Source organism: Eleginops maclovinus, chromosome 3, assembly GCF_036324505.1.
Source record: "Eleginops maclovinus isolate JMC-PN-2008 ecotype Puerto Natales chromosome 3, JC_Emac_rtc_rv5, whole genome shotgun sequence".
Taxonomy (NCBI): Eukaryota; Metazoa; Chordata; class Actinopteri; order Perciformes; family Eleginopidae; genus Eleginops; species Eleginops maclovinus.
In genome coordinates, this window is record NC_086351.1 from 24,403,666 (window position 1) to 24,429,570 (window position 25,905).

Genomic DNA, 25,905 nt, shown 5'->3' on the forward strand with positions numbered 1-25,905 from the left:
TTTGATGTGAATCCCATTCAAAAAGCAGTATAGTCTATAATGTATTCTAAAGTTTGGAAGCAAAAACGCTCTCCTCACACATCAGTCATTGCACTCATAGCGGCAGTATGAGTTATGAATGTGTTATATGAACATTAAAGCATGTAAAGTAGGGGCAGTTGCGGTTCAAGAGGTGGAGTGGGATTCTTCAATGCAATCATTTTCAGGTACGCCATCACTCTTACATCCATACAAGTGATACAGAACATTGTAGCACTTTCAGGATCGCTACAGATGTGAACTTTTAACAACTAATAGATAGTCAAAAATGTAATATTGATACTGTATGCTGAAGCTGAGGCACACATGCAACCAATTTTTAAAACCTCCTATAAGACTGATCATCTACACGTTTTTTTAACACAGTTTGATTCCCTGCAGTCAACATGTGGAGGTGTTATTGATGAAGATCATTTCTTCCAAATTGCTTCAAATGGCCCGGTTAACTGTGTGAATGTTAGTTTCTTGAGCAAGTGCACTTTGTAAGGCAACCTCTGACTCTCGTGCAAAGTAAACGTGTATTTACCGTTCCATTTAAACATTCTTTTGTAGGAAATCAAGTAGTAATTATATAAAAATGCATGAACTTAAAAATAAGCAAAATATGGGACTTTTAACATGAACACATGCTTGTCTTACTATATTCGTAACAGTTCAGAAGCCCACCAAACAGATATAAACCCTGAACTCTTTCCTGCCCCTCACATTTCTCCAGCTGCAGGAAGGAACACAGAGCAGAAACAGGAGAGAGCGGAGGGAGAGCCAGACAGAGTGAGAGTGTGAGTTCATATCAGATTCATCATCCCTGGCCTCTGATGAAAGAGACAGAGAGGAAGTGCCGGTCATTAACATTCCACCTCACCTTCTTTCTTCACATTTTGATTTCCTCCTGGACACTGGGAGGGGAAATCCACCTCAACCCACTCCCATTTCCATTGGTCATTATATTTGGTCAATTGACTTTTCTAAATTCTTTATATGCAGTATAATCATCTCCAAACTTGAGCGGTTCTTTCCCAAATGTTTCAAACTGGAGCTACAAAGCTGTTATATGACAGCAGAGATAGTTAAACTACAAATCTACGTGACATGATTATTTATTCAATAACTTAATGTCAGTAAGGTATCTGTTCTTTCATTCTTCTTTCTAAAAAGAAAATCAGTAGGTGTTTAATAGACACCAAAAATGCACTTGCTCCAAAAAATGTATAAATGCAATATTACCCAAAAAAGAACATACATACAAAAACATATGAGTAAAAGATAAATACATTAAATAAAGCAGATGGTGAAAAATAGGTAATATTGCATGCTCAGTCATCCTTATAAAACAAAGAAACAAACTGTCTACTGACGTTGTTTCTGTGTTCAAATAAAATTGAACTACCATTTTCTCTCTGTGGAGGGTATGTGCTGCTTTATTTTTCCAGTTTTGCATTATCAGTTTCATATAGACCAATGGTGAAACAGTATTTGCCATCCAGTTGGCTATCTTATTTTCCTGGGTCTATTGGAAGAGGCAGACTCCTGGGGAAAAATTGATTTTTTAATTCTTGCTAATTTAGCAAACATTCCAAAAGGCATGTATGAGGGAGTCACTCTGTGTACACAATTTAAACATTTATCTGAGGAACTGCTGGCAAACGTAAGTATATATTTGTCTCCCCTGTGTGTTAAGAGACTCAGAAGTGTCAGCAGAAAAGGTTCTCTCTCTTTCCCTCCTGATCCCAGTAAGTGAAAGCCGCTCCAAAATGGGTGAGTTAGGTTTCGATTCATACGTGACGTAAAGTTCATCTATGACGCCATTTGTGGGTTGTACGGCATTAGCAACAAACCAACCACGGTAAGCCCCCCCTCTTTCCTGAAGCCCCTCCTATACCTCTGCGTATTTTTGGCCACCAGTTTCAGCTGGATGTCTGAGTCGGAAACATCCAGCTGCATGCGCAAACTTCAACTACAGGGTCGGATTCAGGATCATAAATGAACTCTTGCACCGCTGAGTTTCTGCCGGTGGACATTATGAAACGAGAGCCAGAAACACTTTCTGAAAGGGGCGTGGCCAGCAGCAGCTCATTAGCAACAGATCAAAAGTAACCTGTTTCATTTTGAAAAGTCAGCTTTTTGAAAACCAACATGGCTCAGTTCAAAATGTTGCTTCAAAACAAAACTCCTCATCTCTTTCGGACACAGAATCAGAACTTTTGGAACAGGGCTGAAACAGAGGGGTTTATAGCATGTTATTATGCATGATCTGTTTGGTATTTTGAGCAAAACACTTCAGAGACATGTTCTGTATATATCTGAGACCTGTATTATATTGTTGAAATACAGTATAACACGTGAACTTTAATGTCTTTTATTTCTACGGAATTAAACATACAGTATATTTTGGTGTCTGTTGTCCTTTCTATACAGATTACAGGTGCAGATGGGGTTGACGACACAGATGAATTGTTTGAAACCACAGGAGGATCACAGGTATCATGGATCCCCGCAGCAGCAGCTATACTTGTGACACAGCTGATCAGACAGCTGGAGTTTTACATAAACCTCTTTCCTGGTGCTGCTTTACATTTCCCAGTGGAAAACACACACACACCCCCACCTCTGCCCTCTGTGGTCTCCCCTCCAGATGTTTGCCTCGGGCAAACAGTGGCACACATCTGGGGGGAGCCTGGACTGTGCCACCATGACCTTTTTCTGCCAAATGAGCCTGAGCAGAATCACACTCACACACACACACACACACACACACACACACACACACACACACACACACACACACACACACACACACACACACACACACACACACACACACACACACACACACACACACACACACATATGCTGCAGGAAGGGTGGAGGCAGAGTCTGTGGGCTGCACTATCATTGTGTTCAAAACCCGGGGGAGGGAGCCTCTAAAGCAAGGAACCAGGAACACAGTGTCAGCTACAACACCCTATGAAATAACACTTCACTTCTATACAGTACAAAGTTACACTCACACACACACACACACACACACACACACACACACACACACACACACACACACACACACACACACACACACACACACACACACACACACACACACACGCACGCACGTTGGTTCACTTACTTATTCCAGGCTTGTCTGAGCTTCTTGGGGCTGTACACTGTAAAGCGGTCTGTAATGAGAAGAACACAAACCAACATTTAGTCATTGACTTGGCATCACATTTGAATTACACACTGAACTCATAAATACTGTGGCATATCAAGCCAAACCACGCTGTAAAATCAGCCAATTAGATGTTTTATTCGTTGATTGTAAACATTCATACAGTATGAAATACCTGACATTTTTTTTATGATCACTCTGAATCCACTGTCAATAAAAACTCAAAATTATTGTTAAATATTTTCACTTTGAAGAGTATCATTAATCCTCCTGTGCTTTTCATTTACAGTAAAGCAGGAAAGGTGCAGGTGTAAGTAATTACATTAACGATGTGCTGTTCAGTGTACATGTCAGAGAAGGCTGAGCAAGCGAGCACAATCACTAAAAAGGAATGCAGTCGTCATTAAAGTCATTAAAAACACCTGCGTGTTTCTGGCTGTGCCAAATTCAAAACACAGGTCAGTGCCTGAAGGTGTCCACCATACTTCTTTTGTGAAAAAACTGTACTAAAAAGTTGTTTCAATGAAAAGTTATTTCTGTTAATGTCTCATGTGTCTTTCGATGTTAGGCCAGCGTGTACGTGAAAGACACTGGATCCATGTTGTTAAAAGTTTTAACTGCCCAGAAATAACATCTTAGATTTGTGAGCAACTGCATTTTTTACAGTCTGAATCTTTGTCGCCTTCATTGCCATATACATTTTAAGGAAGAGCCTTTCTAATCTGTTATGTAGACTTAGGGTCAAAAGATTACATTTCAAATAGACTGCATACACACCAGGGACAACTGACATGTTGCCCATATATCTACACCTTTTTGAATTATGCTTTTGTAGTTTGCATTATATACATTTTGACATGATGGGGGAATTTGTATGCTAAGGGATTTATTGATTGTTTTTCTACTCATTACCCCTAAATCCCAAGCCATGGTTTAATCTTGAATTACTTTATTACCATAGCAATATCTAAATAAAGTCTCAATGAAATTAGTGCTGCTTGAATATAAGTGTGACAAATGAAGGTGTGGCTCCCTCTCATTTCCGAAATGCTCCAGTCTTGAGTAATACAGAGCTAACTATGTGCTTGTGCTCCAGCCAGAGGAGAAAGTCCCTCCATATCTCCACAGCTATGTGTGTTATGCTGCGAGTGTGTGCACTGTTCTCTTAATCTCAGCCAAAGCAGCCATGTGGACGCAGAGTGAGGCTGAGCTGCCAACCCACAAGCTAGCCAGCCACCCAGGGAGGTAGCCCCCCCCCACACACACACACACACTGCCAGCCTGATCCTACAGGCCGACCAGCCAACTGTGTGTCAGTGTGAGCTGCAGCCTGGTCCAGTCTCAGTGTCAGCTCAGAGCCCCAGCCTCCTGCCGCCATGTACAGGGGAGGAGGTGAGAGGGAGACCACAGGCGTTGTTCCGATCATTATAATTTTGAATAGGATATTTGACTAGTAAGATATACAATAATGATATAATCGTTTATTCAGATATAATTAACATGTCATCGAAATCTGAGTATTTGTAGAGATAATCTGTTATTTTTATACAGCGGTGGTAAAAGTGTTGTTTTAGCAATGCTGTTTAATCAGCATTATATCAGCATAAATGATCAGTCCCTGCTGTGGAGAACACAGGTTCAAATCCAGCCTGCAGTGCCTTTACACGTGTCATCCCCACTATCTCCCTCATTCTAATCCATCTAATAAAGGTTTAACTGGCCCAAAAAATAGTCTTTTAAAAAAAAAAGTTTAACAGAAATATAATCACCTCAACCATACGCTTCATACACTGATAATAATGATACATTTACAAATACATGTTGAATATGGATGTTTTTTTAAACACAAAACAGATTTCCAGACTTACGCAACACTGCCATCTGCTGGGCTTTATTCAATTTGGAAACTGGAAAATAAATATTCAGATTATGGAAAATACAGAAGATCTATTGATTTAACAGATTACTGGATTAGTGTCATACTTTTTTATCCGACGGTACTATGTATCATTTAGGGTGGACAGTAATATCCCCACCTTTTGACCTGTTTCGTATAGAATAGGCAGACATTTAAACAAATACAAACTATAATGCTATAATAATACATTGCCCTAAACAGGGTGAAATTCATACAACAAATAAATATATGTATTTTGCGTTGCTTGTGAATTTAAAATACAAATCTTCATTACAGACCAATAAGAGACCTTTTTTAAGAACGTTTGACCCTCCCATGATGTAACTTTCAGAGATTTGGATCGACAGTACAATTGAACAGTTAAAGGGAATCTGTATAGCAGCAGATCATAATCCTACAATGTGTGCTGATAATTTTTTCGTCCAATTTGATCAAACATTGATCCCTCACTATGTTAGTATCAGCTGCAAACACAGTAGTGTGTTTGCAGGTGTGTGGTCAGACAGCTGCACAGCTGTTCAACAGTGTTTGAGTGCAAATAGCCGTCGCCATGGCCACAGGATGAGAGTTTACATGTGCACTGTGTGTGTTTGAGACCACGAGCCATCCATTTGGTCCCTAATTGGGCACTGGAGATGGGAGGCTGCATCCCACAGCCAACACCATAACTCTCCCCCTCTTTATGTCCATCCTCGCTGTCCCCTCTCCTCCACTCCATTCTTCTCCCCTCCATCAAATCACACTAATCTGCACTCCCTTAGTTCATGTTCCTCTAAAAAGCCCTAATGAGCTCCCAGAGGGCATGGCTGACACCCCCACACTACCCCACCCAGCCCTGCCATTGCTACTGCTGCTGCTGCATTAATGTGTAGTGGTTCAGAACCAATAAGTAATTGATAACATGACATATTAATTAACATGTGAGCAGCAAATTCCAAGGCTTCATACAAAACATGAGTATGCTAAAGTGTTAGCATGAAGCCTGGTGTTGATAACTATTGTGTAAGCTAAAGTGTTAGCATGAAGCATGGAGTTCATAAATATTGTGTGAGCTAAAGTGTTAGCATGAAGCATGGAGTTCATAAATATTGTGTGAGCTAAAGTGTTAGCATGAAGCCTGGTGTTGATAACTATTGTGTGAGCTAAAGTGTTAGCATGAAGCCTGGTGTTGATAACTATTGTGTGAGCTAAAGTGTTAGCATAAAGCCTGGTGTAAATAACTATTGTGTGAGCTAAAGTGTTAGCATGAAGCCTGTTGTAAATAACTATTGTGTGAGCTGAAGTGTTAGCATGAAGCCTGGTGTAAATAACTATTGTGTGAGCTTAAGTGATAGCATGACAGATGGTGTCAACTATGTTAGCATAAAGCCTAGTGTTAATAACTAACAATTATTAACAAACTTATAATAGCTTCAGTTAAGGTGTTAAGCAGGGAGCCTGATTTTCTACAAGGAAAAAAACAAAAACAAAAAAAAACACAGGATACAATGCAATAAGTTACAAATAAAACAAAAACCAAACCATAATACTTATATTAGGACTAACACATGTTGCTATACTATAATGCTAACATAGCTACATCATGATGATAGCTCCTTTGCTAACTCCTCCTTATATCCAATGCTTCATGGTAACCCTCTGGTCAACACTGTGTTCTTGTTTTTTGGGTTGAGTATGATTCACCTTATTGAAGCATTAAAACAACTTGTCTCTGTTTATAACACTAACAATACTTCATCACATGAAAGGTCTCACCTGGTTTGAAGTGAGGCAGAGAGTTGACGCCAGGCCAAGTCTCCTCTGACGGGGTGCCAATGACCTGAAAAACACAGCAACAGCAAGTGTTATAAGCAATGAAATGTACACGTTTCCTACTTGAGATCAACAGTTCTGAAATGATTAAGGCCTAGATACCAATTTACATGTCTTTTCTGCTTTTTGCAAGTATTTATTAGGGAAGTTGGCCTGAGGAGCTTCCACATTAAAAATCCATTATACACAAAATATATTAATGACCATTCAAAGTAGTACTGATATTGCAGACAAAACTAGACCATTTGTGATATCTTTTTGTTGAATATAAAAACTAATTGTACTATGTCATTAGTTAAAGAAATAAACATTGGTAGTAGGTTGTTCCTGTGAGTGAGAGAAAGAGACTCTTCAACATGACTGTGTGTTTGAAAAACATGGACTTAGAGCACAAACACATCCCATAGCTTGTACAATCGGCCTGATTAGTAACTTTAATGGAAAGACTGGCTGAGTTCTCACGCACACAGCCCGCTTTATGAAGACAAAAGCCAGAGCAGCGGACATGCCTTCCACATGATCCATCACAGCTAAGCAGTATAATAGTTTCCAGATTGCCCCGCTGTCTCTGATCCACAGCACACTCCTACAGGGGAGGCGCTCAGGGTTCTGCTGCCTGCTACAGAGAGCCCCCCCCCCCCCCCCCACCACCACCACACACACACACACACGCACACACACACAGACACACACAGACACACACACACACACACACAGACACACACACACACACACACACACACACACACACACACACACACACACACACACACACACAGACACACACACACACACACACACACACACACACACACACACACACACACACACACACACACACTGTGCACCAGAAGGTATTTACTGTATCTGACCTTTCGTTGTCCTATGTCCCCTCCCTCACCCTGACATCCTCAGATCAGGGCTGCAAATCTGTTTAAATAAATCACTTCTTAAAACTTTTTGCTTTTTGCTTTCATGTGATTTTATTTACTGTTTTACTTCAATTTCAGTTTCTGCTTTTTAGTTTCTTTTTCATTCTCTTAATGAATTGAAGGTGTTGTCTATTTGTCAGTGAACGCACTGTATAATAAAACATGTTCTTAATTAGTTACCGGTTATGAATTATTAGTATTATGTAAGCATGTAAAGCCTGAATGTGATTTATGTTTTAAAAACATGATGTTTGCTACATGACTGAATAAATAAATGTATCGTTTAGCATCAGCTACAAAAGGTTTGGCTTTGTGCTTCCAATTGTATTTTCCTGGAAAATGTTCATAATAAAAATATATTATTGAGATAAAGCTGCGCAATAGTTTCAGGCATTGTCAGTGACTCCAAAATGAAAAAAAAGAAGTAAATAACTAATTGAAGGCAGTGTCAAAAAAAAACTTTTTAGAATGGATAAACATGTGACTTTAGTTCTGTTTTTATATGTCTGTTTTGTTGACTTTGATTATTATTATTATTATTATTACAGGGATGATCACTCTTGTTTGTTTGGTTGAGAGACTAAGGGAAAGACAATTTAAAATGTTGTTTCCATAACTGTGACAGTATCCAGTCAGAAAACTGAAATGCTAAAGATGGCCAATTGAATGAAATTGAATGCAAAGCAGAGGAACAAACAGAAGGTCAGAGGCTTGTTATTATCACAAGTAGCTGCCATAGTGGATGTAAGAACAAAACACGGCACTAGAGAGCAGTACAGCACCACGCACCCCCTACTCATTGAGTAGGCAGGACAAAGAGAGTTCAATCTGCAAGATCTGCAGAAGTCCCATTGTTTAAAACCTAATTTGCATTTAGATGCTAAATGTAGTTCTGGAGAATTTCATTTATTATTTGAATATATGACAACAAGCTTGATGTGGCCATGAGACAAGTTAGACAATTAAGCTGGATTTGTGTAAATGTGCATATAGGTGCATGCACTACCAACACCTGTAATGTGACATGGTGCAATATATACACTGTTGCCCATAAAGTTGGAATAAAATATATAATAATAATGATAACAATAATAATATATTACATTTTTATAGCGCCTTTCAAGGGACCCAAGGCCGCTTTACGTGGTGGACAGACAAAAACCTACCAACAAACAAACAAGTGGGGCAAATAAGTAGAAACTTAAACACTTAAATAAATAGCAGCTGGAGTGGAAGCAGGGGACTGTGATGGGTTAGGGGGACCATATATTAATATTTTACTTCTTCTCATGAAATGATTGTGACTATGAGTTATTCTTGATAAAGTCATTTCTGTAATTTAAATACATTTCTTCAACAAAAAAAATCAAACTTGGGCAACAGTGTACATTTACTTCTATACTAGGAAATATAGTATTTACTACCGCCATCCTGCAGTTACTTCATTACTTTCACTTATTTTTATATAATGCTGCTACATACCTTTTTATACTTCGAAAGTGTAATTATTATTTGACTAGCATGCCACTTTACTTAATATGACATTTATTTTGTGAGTCACATATTCTGTCCACATTCTCTCTGTAAGTATTTGTGTTATAAAGCAATGCTGTGCTACTTTTGAGAGTCGTGATTTCCATGCTTCTAAATATAAAGTCAGGTCATGTTTGACTTTGATCACGTTATGCTGAATCTGCGGTTTGTTCTTCTCCTCTTCTCATATCCTACATGGAAACATCACTTTGCTGGGTCGGTGGATTCCCAGCCCGGCACAGACTGGTTAATGAACACATGAAACAGCATGTTGACAGGGGGGCGGCGGGGGGGGGGGGGGGGGGGGCGTATTCATCTCTCAACATGCGTGGGTGCCTGAAGGGTACAGAGAGGAGCATGCATCACAGAGAGAAAGTTGTGCCACAGAGGAATTCCTGTGAGGTCGCAGGTCAGGACTCTGAGCTTGCATGCATATTCTACAGGACATATATAGTCTACATAACCCCCCCGACCCCTCCAAAAGATAACTTAGTTACAGACCACCCAGCCACACAGACACAAACAAACAGTCCGTCTGACATTCACCCAGGAACCCCCATTTATACGTGTGCTGCCGGAGAGATGAAGAGCTTCACACTGCGATACACATAGTTTTTGTGTTTAAGGATACTCGGAGAATGACATTTAAATAAACCTGTGTCATGTTAAAGGGGCATTTCAGGGTTTTAGAATTACAGTACATTTCCAAAAACTATCCAGGTCAAAAAAAAGTTCAAAATCAGCAGCTCAGATATTTTCACCTATGCTGCTTTTATACATTTTCATTCCATCCATACTGTAATAACCTACTATAAGGGCTATCAAGACCTGTGGTTGGTGTCCCAGTGACCAGGCTGGTAAAACAAAATGTCCTCTGGTTGTAATTAGTTTTTTTGGAGTTACACCTGTGATTTGGACTTGAAGAAAAAACAGAAAAAAAAGGTAAGTAGACTATTTTCCATAAGACATTCCGACAATAGGAAAAGAGTTGGTCTTACTGAAAACATTAATGACAGCTCCTTTCCGGTTTTATTCACGGCAATAAGCCAGCATGCACAGAGCAACTGGACCTGGGACGCAGCCATTACTCCCGTTTGGCATCTTTTATTCCTGCTATCGCATCTCTGCAAAGTAAAATCCTACTGTTAATAGAAAAACTTTGGTGGTATTTAGGGGCCGCAAGATTTGAAAAATATATCTGATTGGGATTATTTTGGAATTAAATTATGATTCACGATATTAAAGACAATGACCGTTTTTGAACCATTATTCCGAAAATCACGGTTAAATGATCACGGTCTGATTTTGTAGCACAAAAGGATTTTTTATTGAGTGTATAGAACATCATTTATGTCCTGGGACAGGCATGGCAATTCAACATTCAGAATAAATATTTGACATATTTTGCCTTACTGCATTTTGGATATAGTTCATATTGCATTATTTATGACATTTAAGCAAATGTGCAGCAGTAATATCTCATGGCTGCAAGCATCCTATAACTTTGACATGTGCTTTCGTATTCTTTCTCAGTCCCTTAATCCAAACAAATGCAGCAGACCTGACCCCGGTCTCAGCTGCCCCCCCCCTCCTCCCCACATCCCGACCTCCACTCTCTTTATCTAAATGCTGCATCTTCATCTCCTTCACTGCTCCACCCCCCCACACACACACACTTATAGCTGCTCTCCAACCTTGTCCCACTCACACAGATTGGGGTCAGCTGCAGGAGGGGGTCAAACGGATCAGAACCAGAGCCAAGTGGATCAGCTGTCTCCCACTGTGACGGGTGGAATGTGTTCGGTAAGCCCTGTCCTGTCTGGGTCGCAGCAGATGGATGCTCATGTCAGTGAAACACTGCCGGTGAAAAGGTATTATTTATCTCCCAGTAGCCCCTCCATCAGCCCCTCCTCCAGCCCCTCCATCAGCCCCTCCATCAGCCCCTCCATCAGCCCCTCCTTCAGCCCCTCCTTCAGCCCCTCCTTCAGCCCCTCCATCAGCCCCTCCATCAGCTCACATGTGCACCGGCTTACTGTTCATAGCAGCAATACACTCAGCCAGCCAGGTATTCGCACCATACTGCTGCTGGACAGACCCTCTCAGTTGCTCTGTACGGTACCTTGTTCTAATGGTTCTACTGTACAGGGTCTCTTTTATAAATGTAGGTGCATCATGTTCTTTTTAGCAGTGTAGATGAATAAATACACCCTCACATAGATGTATTGTTTGTTAAGGACTATTGAAGTGTGAGTGGTTCAAATTTTCTTTTTGTAAACTTAGTCCATGTTAAAATGTACAGCATCCTGATTGGATTTGTTGACTGTGGGAAAAATTAAGAATATCGCCAAAGCCACAATACATGTCTTTCACCAGTTTAAGAGCATCACAACAGCATGTTATACACATGAATGTTACACATACAGTGTAAACCTTTAGCTGGTAATGTTAGCATTTGCTGATTTATAGCAAGATCAAAGTATTGTTGAGTTTATAGGAATGTCTTAGATCAGAGGTGTCCAAACTTTTTTCACCGAGGGCCACATACAGAAAAATATAGGGAGAGCTGGGTCACTTATAGAGGTGAATATTGCTCAAAAGTTAAGTTAGCAAAACAAATCAAATGTAGGTGAATAATGCGCGATACTTGAAAACGCGTTCAGAAAAAAACAACCTACATCCCGTCTGTCTTTAGGGTTTCATTTATTTTGTTGGCAGCTCATTCCCTAAAACAGAAGCCTCAGATAGCTGATAATAAGAGTAAATATGAAGGTTACATTTCAAGCTTGTTATAGAAATAAGTTATTGTTTTTTTTTTTATCAATTAAGATTTGTTAGAAACAGTTTTAAATTCTAAATGACTGAATTTATTTGAAAATTGGGCTCATTAATATATTTTAACATGTATATTTGAGATATATAAGAGAAGTACAATATAAGACAAGCAAAAGTTCAATTGGTGGGCCATATTGCATTATACTTTTAGAATTTGCTGAGGGCCGCTTCAAAATGGCCTGCGGGCCGTATTTGGCCCCCGGCCACTGCAGCATTATCAGTTTCTCTGGTTTTACTATTTGGTATATGTTTGATTTAAATTATTATTATAATTTTGTATTGTATTCTATAAACTACTGACAACATGTCTCTGTGTTAGACTTCATCAGACACTGGAATGGCTGCCATACATGTAGAGATAAAGATTTAAGAAACATTTGGAGCGGTCTATTCATTTATTCTGGAGCTGTATGTGATTATATGTATTTGCAACATCATCAACAAAATAAGTCAAACCAACCATTTAAATATTGAGTTTACGATACTGCTGAATGAAAACCAGGAACATGAATGTGTGTAGAACATTTCATGGATATTTAACCAGTAGTTAAATGACTAGAACTGCCCACTAGTGTTCTTTAATGGACCTTCAGCTCATTTTAACCTTCCCTTAGCTGAGACTGTGTTAATGCTGTAATGAACAAAAGCAGAAAGCGTTATCGCAGAACGATATGTTAGGTACTCTTGTTTGAGTCACAGTAAGGACCGGTGCACAGCTCAGGAAACGCTGTCAAGGATAATAACAGTGTGGAGGTGTGATGCTGCAGGGAAATTGGATCGTAAAAAATGTGGTTATACAAACAAGCAGAGCGCAGAAAACCCGAGGATTTAATCATGTGTAAGTTGTCCACAAGAGCCTGGTTCAATGGTTATTTTGTGAAGGACAACATTAGGGATGTATAGACGTCCCAGCAGGACTGCATGTTAGTGTTAATGTGTGTTTCCATTAGCATGCTACAACTAGTTATTCCTTTTCATCTAACAGAACTAATATTGCACTTGAAAAAACAACATTTTCTTGGGTTGATTAAGGGACGTTTTGTGCAAAAATATTCTTATTCTAGGACTCTTAAAAGTTTCAAATAAATATGAGTATAGATTAAATAGAGTAAAAGTAGAAGTACTCAGATTTGTACTTGAGTAAATGTAGAAGTACTCAGATTTGTACTTGAGTTAAAGTAAAAGTACTCAGATCTTGTACTTGAGTAAAAGTAGAAGTACTCAGATCTTGTACTTGAGTAAAAGTAGAAGTACTCAGATCTTGTACTTGAGTAAAAGTAGAAGTACTCAGATCTTGTACTTGAGTAAAAGTAGAAGTACTCAGATCTTGTACTTGAGTAAAAGTAGAAGTACTCAGATCTTGTACTTGAGTAAAAGTAGAAGTACTCAGGTCTTTTACTTGAGTTAAAGTAGAAGTACTCAGATCTTGTACTTGAGTAAAGTAGAAGTACCAGAGTGTAGGAATACTCTGTTACAGTAAAAGTCCTGCATTCAAAATGTTCCTCCAGTGAAAGTAGAAAGTACTCTCATCTAAATGTACTTAAAGTAGCGACAGTAAAAGTAGTCATTGTTTGATTGGTCCATTTCAGAATAATATCTCTGATATGTTTTATAATGATTGATCATTAAAGTGTTCTCAGAGCTGGTAAAGGTGCAGCTAGTTTGAATGGCTTTGTATACTGCAGGGTAGCTGCTGGATTTACTGCAGGTGAACTAAAGTCTGATTTAAGGGCTGATTATATTTACCATCATTAATCCAGATCTGTAAAGAAATTACATGTAAATACATGTAGTGGAGTAGAAGTACAAAGTAGCATAATATTTAAATATTCAAATAAAGTTAAAGTATTTTATCGTCTGTATTCTGCCTTGTTTTGATTTGTATAATGTTTGTTGTTTCATGGTTTACAACCTAGCCTTCTCAACAGTTATCTTGATGAGTATTTAATTTTGTCAAAACTAATAGGTTTGGCCAAAAGCATAAAATCACACCTGGAGTTAATCAGCTGGAATTATCCTTCAACACTGGTGTTGACAGGTCAAAGGGACTAAAAAGCCGACTACATTAGGAAGCCTCTAGTGCCTCCAGGAGGAGCTGTGTCAATTCCGATTATTGTTTTCAAGTGATGTCTTGTGAGTCAACTATTTACATACAGTCTTTTTGAATAATGTCAAAAACCATATCATATTATGCCAAATTAATCGTCTGCCATGAAATATCAGCCTCTAGCTGTAGCAGCCAGGCCTGTTTCAACTCATATTACTCAAAATAATCTGACAACTACATTCACATCATACTAGCCTTCCCAAAGTTAGTCGTCCGTTTACCAATGTGCACACCAATGTTCCCTTATCGTCTAACATGCAGAATAAATAATATTTTATCTCCAGCAACTCCCAATATCAGCCTGCAGTGTAAGGATATGGTTTTGTGGTCCTTTAAAACAGTGATTCGAGCAATAACTATATTTAGAATTCTGTCAGATGGAGCAAAGGGAGGCTCGTAGAAATTGTAGCAGCATGTTGTCATGGCGCAGGCAGCTAACGTTACTCACAACAGAAACAACATCGAGCTACATCTCTGTCGGTTAGAAGCTCATCGTAAACTTCTGTGACGTGCCTCTGCTACAGCTAGCAGGATCCAAGAGCTGTATTAATGTTTGTTTCCACGGTTATGGTTACGGTCTCTGCATTTAGAAAATGGGTTTCACACAAAGACTTTCTGTGGTGACATGCATTCAGCATCCCCAAAAACACCCGAAAACTACTTCAACATTTCCCAAATCGACCAAGCTGTTTTCAAACTGTTATCAATTAACGCAACCTATGCTAATTGTGCAAAGTGCCCAACACATGTAGTTGCATCCGGCAGTTTGTCATTACTCAGGACCTGTGCTCTACATTTCTAACATAAAACTTTGTGGTATTCAACATTTCCAGGTTCACAGAGCTGGCAGCTAGACTAGAGGGTCTGACAGGAGAAAAACTCTTGGTCACGTTGTGACATTCACTCTGCGGACGTCGTGCCCAATGTGCCGACTCAACTCCTGGCAGGGTTCCTCTCACCGGTGATGGAGGCTGACCTTTCTCCTCCTCTCTTCCAACAATATGGCCTTTAAGATGCTTCTGACTGGCGGTATTCATTGATGGTGCCCTTCACATGAGTGTGTGAGGCTGTGGATCCACTCTCTGACCCCTCTGACTGCTGACACACACACACACACACACACACACACACACACACACACACACACACACACACACACACACACACACACACACACACACACACACACACACACACACACACACACACACACACACACACACACACAAACACAGGCAGAGCAAGGCGGGAGGGTGGAAATGTCAACGTCAGGCTCTCTGACAGGTGGGCTAACTGTGAGATCACACACTGCCTCGCCACGCTGCACACATAGACATTTACATTTGATCAATGCTCCTGACAGCTGAACACACACTTATTTAAACAGAATGTGATCTGGATGTGGAAGAGAAAAAGCTGAGTTGGCTCATCAGTATTTCTAGGTTATGTAATAAAGTTATAAAGAAAGGTCTCACAGAAACAACTGATATATTAAATAAAAATTCAGTTAATGCTGTCTGTGAAAGTTAGGCTTATGGAAGACTTTTCATATACTTTAATTGGAAGTAAAACTGAAAGTTAAAATTAAATAATGGCATTTGTTCCTTCCTCATAACAAGTAATACTGATAATAAATAAGATTAGTATAGCGCTTTTCCTCATGCTCAAAGATGCTTGCATAGAAGAAACATCATCTCAGTAAGTAGGAATGAGAGAAAAATAAATGTTGGCCAACAATGTTTACAAGTGATTTGTAAGCGGTTTTGGATGAAAACGTCAGCTCATGTAATGTTATATATAAATGTAAATTCAGATTTATCCAGACACTATAGTTCCATTTAAATCTGCATTTCAACATGCTGGTGAAACAGTCTGCATTAATCTATACAATCATGTGGGATTTTCTTATTGAATATATATAAAAGTTTTGACAATTGAGCTTTTTATGCAGCACATGCACTTTAAAATAGAGCCTATGTTGCACAAGAGTGTCTTAGAGATGAGCACTGTAAAAACTGACTATTGTCAACAGATATCACATAACTGTATTAGACAAGTTGAACGCAATAATATTAAACATCAGGTTCAACTTAATATTATTGCTTTCAACTAACCTAATACAGTAATGTGAGATTGTTGACTTAATACATTTAATTAGTAAACGTTTCAGATTTGTTCAATGAAAGAAGAGCACAGGCCCTTTTTAAATGGTCTTTCCTCTCAGGGGTTCAGTCTTTTTGTGTTGCCTGTATTTTATTATCATTCATTCCATTTTCCAGTCGACCTCAATCATGGGGCAAAAAATCTAAAGCATTATATTTGAAAGATTTGTGAGCGTCTGTGAAGAAGCAGAGCAGCTGAGCCTCATTGTCAGTCCACTGCCGGCCCTCTCGTCCAATAAGGGTGTGTCTTTATGTCTAATGGGGAGGCTGAGCCTCCTACAGATGTGTGCAGGAAGCCCCATTTTTCCCTTCTGGCATCAAACACAATCAATAAGCATCTTTCTGCTGGGTTTCCACGCTCTGTGAGAGAACCCCCGCCTGCAGGGCTTCCTCTACCTCTGCTCATCCAAAATCCAGAATCCATCCCCCCCACTCAGATGAGTATCTCCAGCCCTCAGCCCTCAGCCCAGGGGCCAAACAGCAGAGAGCCCTCTTTGTCTCCAGATTTGACTTCTTCCCTGGTCCAACCTCTCCATACTCTCATCTCTCTGATTCCCTGCATCAATTATTCAGGCCCTTCAGCCCCGGAATATAAATCCATTATGTCTGCTCTGCTACACTGTGCTCCAATTAAGAGATTGGGGATGATATGAAGCGGGGAGGGGGGCAGGAGATTCAAGGAAAAGACCTCAATTTACTTTAAAATATATATGCCATCCTATAATCCAATGCAGAGATACTACAGTACATGCAATTACTTAAAGGTCCCCGTACCATCTGATTTATTCTATTGATTTATTTTATTTAATCATCTATAAATGTCACCATTTAATGTGCCGTACCAGGTGGAGAGACTAAAAGCATACTACAACACACACAATATACAGCTACACACAATAACACACTCCACATGAAGAGTCATGAAGTCCATAAGATAACAGGTCATTGAGTTCCAGCTGTTTTAACAGAGCTGCAGCTCCTCACGTCTTCAGATGTCTGCTATTGCTCCTTAGGGAGAAATGTTGAGTGGAAGAGGGGCCTCTTAACAAAAATGTATAAAACAGGAACCCATCGTTAACCTCTCTAGTTCCTGAGCCATTTAGGTGCGTTCTGAACCCTGGACAGCTCTGATTTTGAGACTGAAGCTCAGTATATTTGTTTTAAAAAGAGTTAGACTGTGTCGTTGTTAACTGCACCGGGGTAAACCTGATTTTAAGGTATTCATTTTGGGCTTCAGCTAGAGTTGTCGGGACTGAAATTCACTGATAAGCATGCAGTTTGTATCGATTACATTAGCCATTAGCATCCTGGAACAGTATTCAAAGTTCTCTGAAGAGGAAACAGTTTAGATGAATAAATACATGCAGGTACAAGACTTAGATACTAACATGGTTGGGCTTGTTGTTTTAGCTAATGTACCTGCAGGATCCTTGATGTTCTGAGATTGTCGGGTTGATTGTTGATGTGGATTGACCCTGTTTTTATTCACTTTGGATTAAAACCTGTGTGATTTTCTTATTGTTTGGATTCAGCAAACCATGTTTTCCTACCATTTAAAAAGCTCTGTTGATGTGACTATTATTCCTGTAAACCATGTAGAGATTATACAGGTGCTGTGTGAGATACTGTGATTTAATTAGACTCTGATAGATACTGCAGGTCAGCATCAGTGTATCCTGTGCCATTTACACCTGAGCTGTGTAAACAGTGATTCATGCTTATAGAACATCAGGTCCCTGCCATCAACATGTGGCAACATAGACCAGGATTCATGGTCCAGGTTATCACAGATGTCATCACTCAGAAATAAATGAGCCTGTTCAACCTGTCCCTTGTTGTAATGCAAGCCAGAATCAATGTTTTACAATGTCCGCAGACAAGTTACTTAAGAAGTTACTAAAATGCATTTAATTGCCAACTAAGGCCATATTTCTTACCATGTCATTGTTTGTGTTCATTTTATCTGACATATTATGTAGAATGTAGAATTCGACAGATTAAATAAAGGCATTGGGAACATGAAGTAGTAAGAGTTAGTTTAATTTTGCCTAGTGCTTTTTTTGCTTGTTTCTGTATAACACTCTCTGCAATTCTACATGTGTTAGTTAGTAGTGCCCATATTCAGAAACTTCAGAAAGTTTTTCGGGGAGTCCCCTATCACATGTCTCTATTATGTATCATGATAGAATTAACTTAATTACTTAACTTAATACACACGGCACTGAAAAGAGCAGGGCAGAGGAGAGCTCCACTGACGGAGGCTGCACTACTTCTGAACCACAGCATGTTCCTGCACCTTCTCACCTCACTGAATAATTAAAAGATCTTTCATGTCGAGTTAATTTTTTTAACATTTGAAGTATTGGGCCAAATGAGTGAATTTAGAGTTGACATGGAACACCGCTGATTCTGATACAGCGCAGATATCAAGGACGTACAAGAGCGCAATACTCAGGTAACCGTTTCATTCCCTCTTGTTTGAGTGCAGCAGTTTAATCATATTTCTGAATAACAAATACAAAAAATGTTGTTCTATAAAACATGTTTTACCAGCATCAGTACCTTGTATATTATGACTTTAAGAAGGAGTTTTTAAGGTTAAAACACTGTATTTCCCCCTTCTATTTCTGCTTAGGGCGGGGTATTGAACCTCAATACTTCTAGAATATTTCCCAAAGAATATCAATATGTCTTTTATTGGAAACTGTTGAGCACTGGAAGTCAGCATTGGTTAAAGTTCAAACTTTGCAGCAACTTTTTATATCGTAAAACCCCAACGTTCAGAAGTATGGGTTATATCCGCAGCTCTGAACCTCAGGTATTGCATTTATGATACTCAGCCACATTGTTGAAATGAAAGGAGACCCCCCCCCCCTGCAGGGTCTATGCTGCAGGGTAGAACGTGTTCATAACAGCTGCCGTCAGAACACACACTCATGCACACACACGCACACACACACACACACACACACACACACACACACACACACACACACACACACACACACACACACACACACACACACACACACACACACACACACACACACACACACACACACACACACACACACACACACACACTCTGCAGCATCCCTCACTCACCAGGAATATCCTCTCCAGCTGGTCCTGGATGTCCTTCATCCCCGGGAAGGCAGCCACTCCTTGGATCATCTCAACGAAAATGCAGCCCACTCCCCTTGAAGAGAGAAGAACACAGGATGAGACCCTCTGTCAAATACTGACTGTTAAAAACTTCATTACATCAAGACCACTAGAGGTTTAACGTGTCCTCATCATTTAGAGATCTGCTGCCATAATTAATTGTACCATAACCAAAAACTAAGTTAAGTTTATGTCCTACCCTTCATATGTGTGAGAAAGTAATCAGTATGTATGTACACATGTATGTCCATATGTTTCATACATTTTTATGCATATATGAATATATGGAACAAAGCCTTGTCTTTTAACAAAAGAGGGTGTATGTTGAATGTGTTGATCTACTTGATAAAAGCCACATGAATAAAAAATAATCCCATATACAAATCTTTACAGATTCTAGAAATATTACATTTGGACATCAAAATATTGTTGTTAGAAATAAGAGATTTGAAGATGAGTTATTATTCATACATATCAGAAAGTATCTTCACTTTTTATATATAGTACATATTATTGGAGTCATTTTTCGTATTGTATTCCCATTCCTCCTGCTGGCACACACAGTCTGTGATTTAGCGCTGCAGCTATTATCCAGCTCCAGCTCCAACATTTATTCAGGTTCCTGCTAAGCTTACTCTGCCATACCATAATTATCCCTGTCACTGAAGGTCCAGCCCTCTGCAATATCCCTTCCCTACTTTAACAGTACTCCTAACCTGCTCCCCATTCCCCTCATCTTCCTCCATCTCCTTCAGCCTGCTGCCCATGTGCCTGGTTAAGCTTTCCTTTACAGAGTCCTCACCTGGTTTTGACCCTTCTCTGTAATGTGTATCATCCACAGTAATGGAGCACTTTTATTTTACTCCATTACTGTCTGAAATCTTAATTAGCTCGTCAGTCTGGGGGGGGGGGGGGGGCAGCTGTGCTCCTTTAGTTTTAGCACACAGTAAATTAGCCGGAGTAAATACAGGCCTGTTTGTTAACAGACAGTTAATGAACCCTCCTGACGGCAGCAGACCGAGCTGAGAGGAGATCTGTGGCGCCACAGGAAACACACAACACACACATGGGGGGGTTCACACTGCAAGGAGGGCTGCTATATAAAACGACCTTTCTGATCAGTTCTTTGATATCCATACTGCAACGATATGGTAGTGTTGAATATTTGTGCTTTAACAACATCTCTTTGATAAATAATCATATATAATGGCTAAGTGGGTAAAAGCAAATAATAGAACAATGCCTTTAAATGCAGGAAAAACACTTAATGTCAAATTGTAAGATGATCTCTAGATAGATAGAAGACAAGACCACCAGCAAGCAGCTTGGTGATCTGCAGAGAGGAGAGGACCAAAATCCCTCCTGCAGTGCTCGAATTATGTTTTTGTCTTCAAGGGGGTCTCTCTATTTTATAAAAACAAGTTGGACTCCCCGCCCCCCCCCCCCCCATAACCTAACATGTCAATTAAATAGCCGCGAATAGGTGCGAATGGCGCTTTTGCGCACGGTAGACACAACTTACACACGTAACACACGCACAACACAACAGACAGATTTTTTGGGGTTTGTTTTACAGAAATCGGTTCCATTTAATTTAAACATATTATTGATTGTCCATATTTCATTCCAATATCGCAATACATACAAATACATAGATTAAACATATTCTTTTGAATTTCAGTTTAGCTAGACTGTGAACTTATGCATTATGTAGCCTATATTGGCTTTGTCAAACAACATAGAAGAAAGCGCAACTTCAACAGACATTCTCAGCACTTGTCAAATCATGTAACCCAATGAACGCATATATAGACAAAACACTCGCATCATGTAGGCCTAACAATTCAGTTCGATGCTCTGATCATGTTTGACCGTGTTGGGCTTTACGGAAATAGATTAAACATATTCTTTTGAATTTCAGTTTAGGGACAGGCTAGACTGTGAACTGTTATGCATTATGTAGCCTATGGCTTTGTCAAACAACATAGAAGAAAGCACAAGTTCAACAGCAAACATGACATTCTCAGGACTTGTCAAATAATGTAACCCAATGAACGCATATATAGACAAAACTCACCCATCATGTAACAATTCAGTTCGATGCTCTGATCATGTTTGTTGGGCTTTACGGAGACAAAAGAGACCAAACTGCCCTGCTCTCAGCTGGCTGGGGCCTGCGCCCAGGAATCCATGATGCTGATGTCCGGTGGCCACTCTTAATCCATGAGTGGACAAACGGCACGGGGTTGAATTTCTCAATAGGAGGTCCATTCAAGTCAATGAATAGCAGGGCAGTGAGGCTCGCTGCACGCAGTCCGTTCCTAGTTTTATCGTCTGTGTCATTGCAAGCCGAGAAACCCCTCTCACACTCCGCTGAGGTCGGGAGTATAGTGCGGCATGCGACGATAAGTTTCTTAAGAGTATTCCCCTGAGAACCTTGAAGCTTCCAATCTCGGAATTCCTCGATAGCCTCGGTAGAAGATTCACAGAGGAGTTTTGCGAATCTCCCCACTTCGCGCTCTCCAAATAGCATTAGGTCTGACCTCTCTGCAGGCCAAAAGTGCTGATCTAGAGGCTTGAGCATGGCAATAAGTTCACTGTCAGGAAGACGTGATCTGAGATTATCAAGGATGGACTGATAAAACTGGGGTTTATTAATCTTAGGCTGCGTTTCCCTAAGCACAACGCCTTTGAACCGACCACTTGCTATGCCTGCGCGAATCTTGGATTCCGTTTTACCGGCATCTTCTTTCATAGCAGACAGTATCTCGATGGTTTGATGGATTTGTCTGCTGCCATCCACCAGAGACGTGGCCCTTCTCTGTAGTCTCAATGAGAGCCCCTGCAGTTCACGAAGCACATCTTTCATCACTGCCAAATCGGAGAGGAAGCCAGTAGATGTCAGATGCTTGAGTAGGCCACCATACTTCGCCCTCTCCACACCGTTGCGCGAGGCATCTTCGCTGGCCATTGTAAAGTGCTGTGCCAAAACAGGAAAATCTTTCACCACAGCTTTAACTGTCCGGAAACTGCTTGCCACCCACCTGATTGTGAAGACTTTGCCTATTTTTAAAATCTGCATGTTTAGTTCCCTAGCAGCATTTTCAAGCTCCCGTGCGTTTTTGGTGGATTGGTGATACAGACTATGAAGCTTTGAAATAAAAATGTCAAAATGGTTGCACCCAGCCACAGCCTTCAAAGAATCATTAACAGCTAGTTCTAATCGGTGTGCCAGGCAATGTACATCCTGCAGTCGAGGGAAGTCTTGTTTAAGTCTTTCAATGAGTCCTGTATGCCTACCGGTAAGGACAGCGGCTCCGTCTGTGGCTATGCTGATGAAGTTCCTCTTAAGAAATTCTGCCTCTATCCCCACATTTTGAAGACTGTCTTTTAACGCATTGTAAAGAGATCCTGCATCTCCTTTTTCCAACTCAACAATGTCCAAAAACACGTTCTCTACGTCTCCATTACCTGTTACATCGCACCTCATGTAGATAATCATATAGGAGCGTCCATGCACAGTGCTTTCATCCAACGTTATGCTGATACGTGAGTCGAGTTTCAAGACATGGGAAACAAGTCTTCTTTTCATTTCATCTGCTATATGTTTCACAATAGCAGCACAGGAGTGATCGGAGCGGTGTGCAGGGCCCACTGTTGCACCATTAAGCTCATTAACTGTCATGATCGGCGTCATTTTGGTGTATGGCAATCTCTCTTTGGCTATAGTGTACGCCGCCCTAAATGAGCTTGATGTAACGTCGATGGCAGCCAAACTCAGCTCTACAACTTTGGTGGGCAGAACATCTTTTTGTTTTAATTCTGCTATCTCCACTGCTCTTTTATGAGCAAGGCTGTCCCGGTGCAGGTAAATCTTCTTACGTAATTGCTTTTGCAATGAGCTACTGACGGTCCCATTAACCCATGCATCCGAAAGGTGCACCCCAGTCTTTTTTTCATGGAGCAAGAGAGTTTTTGCTGCCTGGCAGGGAGCGCACCCAAGGCCACTCTCACTTGTACACAACCATGGATTTCTCTCCTTCCACGATCGCCACTGTGTGAGCCCCCAGTTCTGAGGCAGGTGGCGCAGGTGCTTCAGTTCCATATCGGTCCCGGACCCCGACCCCGTCTCCGCAGCCTCTTCTCCGTCCAATTCCTCCTCAACGTCCTCATCGTCATTGGTAAGTGTCCCAGCTAAAACATCATGATGACTGGTTGTAGCCACAACGTCCTCTGGCTCAGTAGAGTTAGGCGCCTGGCTAGAACTAGCTGTTGCTAGGCCATTTTCTGATTCTAAATCTGCAACTATTTTTGTTTTTTTAGTGGTAAAACCGAAACTGGTCAGGGCCGAATATGAATTTGGTGCAGGTGGCCTTTTTTTCGGCGGCATAACTGGCAATTACATTTAAATTTAAGATGTGTTGTTGGTCTTTACCTCAAAAGCACATTTTTATGTGACTTCTTCGGACTTGCGAGTGCTGTCAAATCGATCTTATCCAGTTTGCTCACGTAGCCTAGTGGTGTGGTGGTGAAGTGCAGTATGCTGCGCTCTTGAGCGTATAAGCACGTCCGGTATTAGCCTATTTTAATGTAACGTCTTTAATGGTTGGAGACCGCAAAGGGATGGATAATGAGTGTTGTTTACGATTAAATTACAATGCAATATATGGCAGACACCTTCAGATATGAGAGACCCCCTCAAAAATTTGACTTTGTTGCTTTCATGGGAGCCAGTCATCACTCTATGGGAGCTCGGCTCCCTCTGGCTCCCACGTAATTCGAGCACTGCCCTCCTGAGATGTGAGCAAACCTGGTAACCAACTACAAGAAGCATCTGACCTCTGTGCTGTCCAACAAGGCTTTCTCCACCAAGTACTGAGGCATGTTTTGCAAGGGGATCAAATACGTATTTCCCACCATTAAACGCAAATCAGTTTATATCTTTTTTTTAATTTACATTTCTGGATTTTCTTTCTGATATTCTGTCTCTCACTGTTAAATAAACCTACCATTAAAAGTACAGACTGTTCATTTCTTTCTAAGTGGGCAAACTAACAAAACTCGTAGGGGATCAAATACTTATTTCTTTCACTGTATGTCATTTATTCCACAGTATACATATTTCTTACAATTGTCAGCCATTCAGCATAGGTGGGGGGATCTTTTCCTCATATAACTGAGTTTCACTCATTTGGCATCTCTCAGTCTCTCTCAACATCTCTGCTCTGCACATGTTTACTTAGACACACACACATAATGTAATAATTATTTTTAAAGAACATCCCGCACTAGGAACCAACGAGCTTGGAGCGACAGACAGAGGAGGGTATAAACAGACGGACCTCCACTTGAGTTGCTTTTGGTCTTTCCATGGTGTTTGTTGACAACAGGACAAATATTGGATAATGGCAGCCATTGTCATCTGTGCATGAGCACGCTCGAGTGATCTCAGCTCTGACTGACAGACGTGTGTGAGAGCCGCAGGAAGGTAAAAATAGAGCAGCTCTCCTCCATCACATCCTGTGTAACCTGCAGGCTGCTTTGACGGATGCTCTCATGGCAGGAAGACAGATCTGCACCACCTTTGGTCCTGCAAGAGATGCTGCTTCATGGAACACTGCTTCCTAAGTGACCAGGGGTGAGCGTGTGTGTGTGTGTGTGTGTGTGTGTGTGTGTGTGTGTGTGTGTGTGTGTGTGTGTGTGTGAGTGTGTGTGTGTGTGTGTGTGTGTGTGTGTGTGTGTGTGTGTGTGTGTGTGTGTGTGTGTGTGTGTGGTTGGGTGTGTGTCGCAGGGTGACTCTCAGTCGGATGGAACACCACCCTGTAGATTGCCCACCTGCAGTCCTGGTCCCACTTTCCCTCTGCCTCTCAAACTCCCAAAGCCCCGAACTGCTTTTTAATTGGATATTGAAACATGCAGCTGGGGTTTATGGGATGTCCCTGTGGACTGTCCAGACAGAGAGGCTCACCCAGGCTCCGCTGAGTTTTGTTGGAAGTAAGCCTCAGAGGAAAAGGACCAGCAGGGGGGCAGGTAGCTCCACCTCCTGTGCAAACTCATTTTCCACTTCCTGTTCCTACATTTGCTACAGTTCTGCACAACTTGATTTTAAATGTTTCTTAGTAAGAAAAAGGCCAGGAGATAAACTTAATACATCTCTGCGTACATTCTGGAGATTGCATCAGCGGTCCAAATGAAATGAAGGTGGAACATAATCGTATTTATAGAGACATCTTGATCTG

General features: G+C 40.6%; 1 protein-coding gene across 3 annotated transcripts in view; it reads right to left on the bottom strand.

Moving 5' to 3' along the window:
• cdk14 (cyclin dependent kinase 14) overlaps positions 1-25,905 on the bottom strand; it is a 211,664-nt gene that overhangs the window by 63,685 nt on the left and 122,074 nt on the right. For 2 of the 3 annotated variants that reach the window (XM_063879976.1, XM_063879979.1), the window contains 4 exons: positions 19,607-19,700; positions 6,879-6,942; positions 5,074-5,112; positions 3,164-3,212 (listed from right to left, as the gene is read on the bottom strand). In XM_063879976.1, coding sequence (XP_063736046.1) covers positions 3,164-3,212; positions 5,074-5,112; positions 6,879-6,942; positions 19,607-19,700 — 246 coding nt within the window. The remainder of the gene's footprint in view (positions 1-3,163; positions 3,213-5,073; positions 5,113-6,878; positions 6,943-19,606; positions 19,701-25,905) is intronic. The other variant, XM_063879977.1, reaches the window with a different exon arrangement.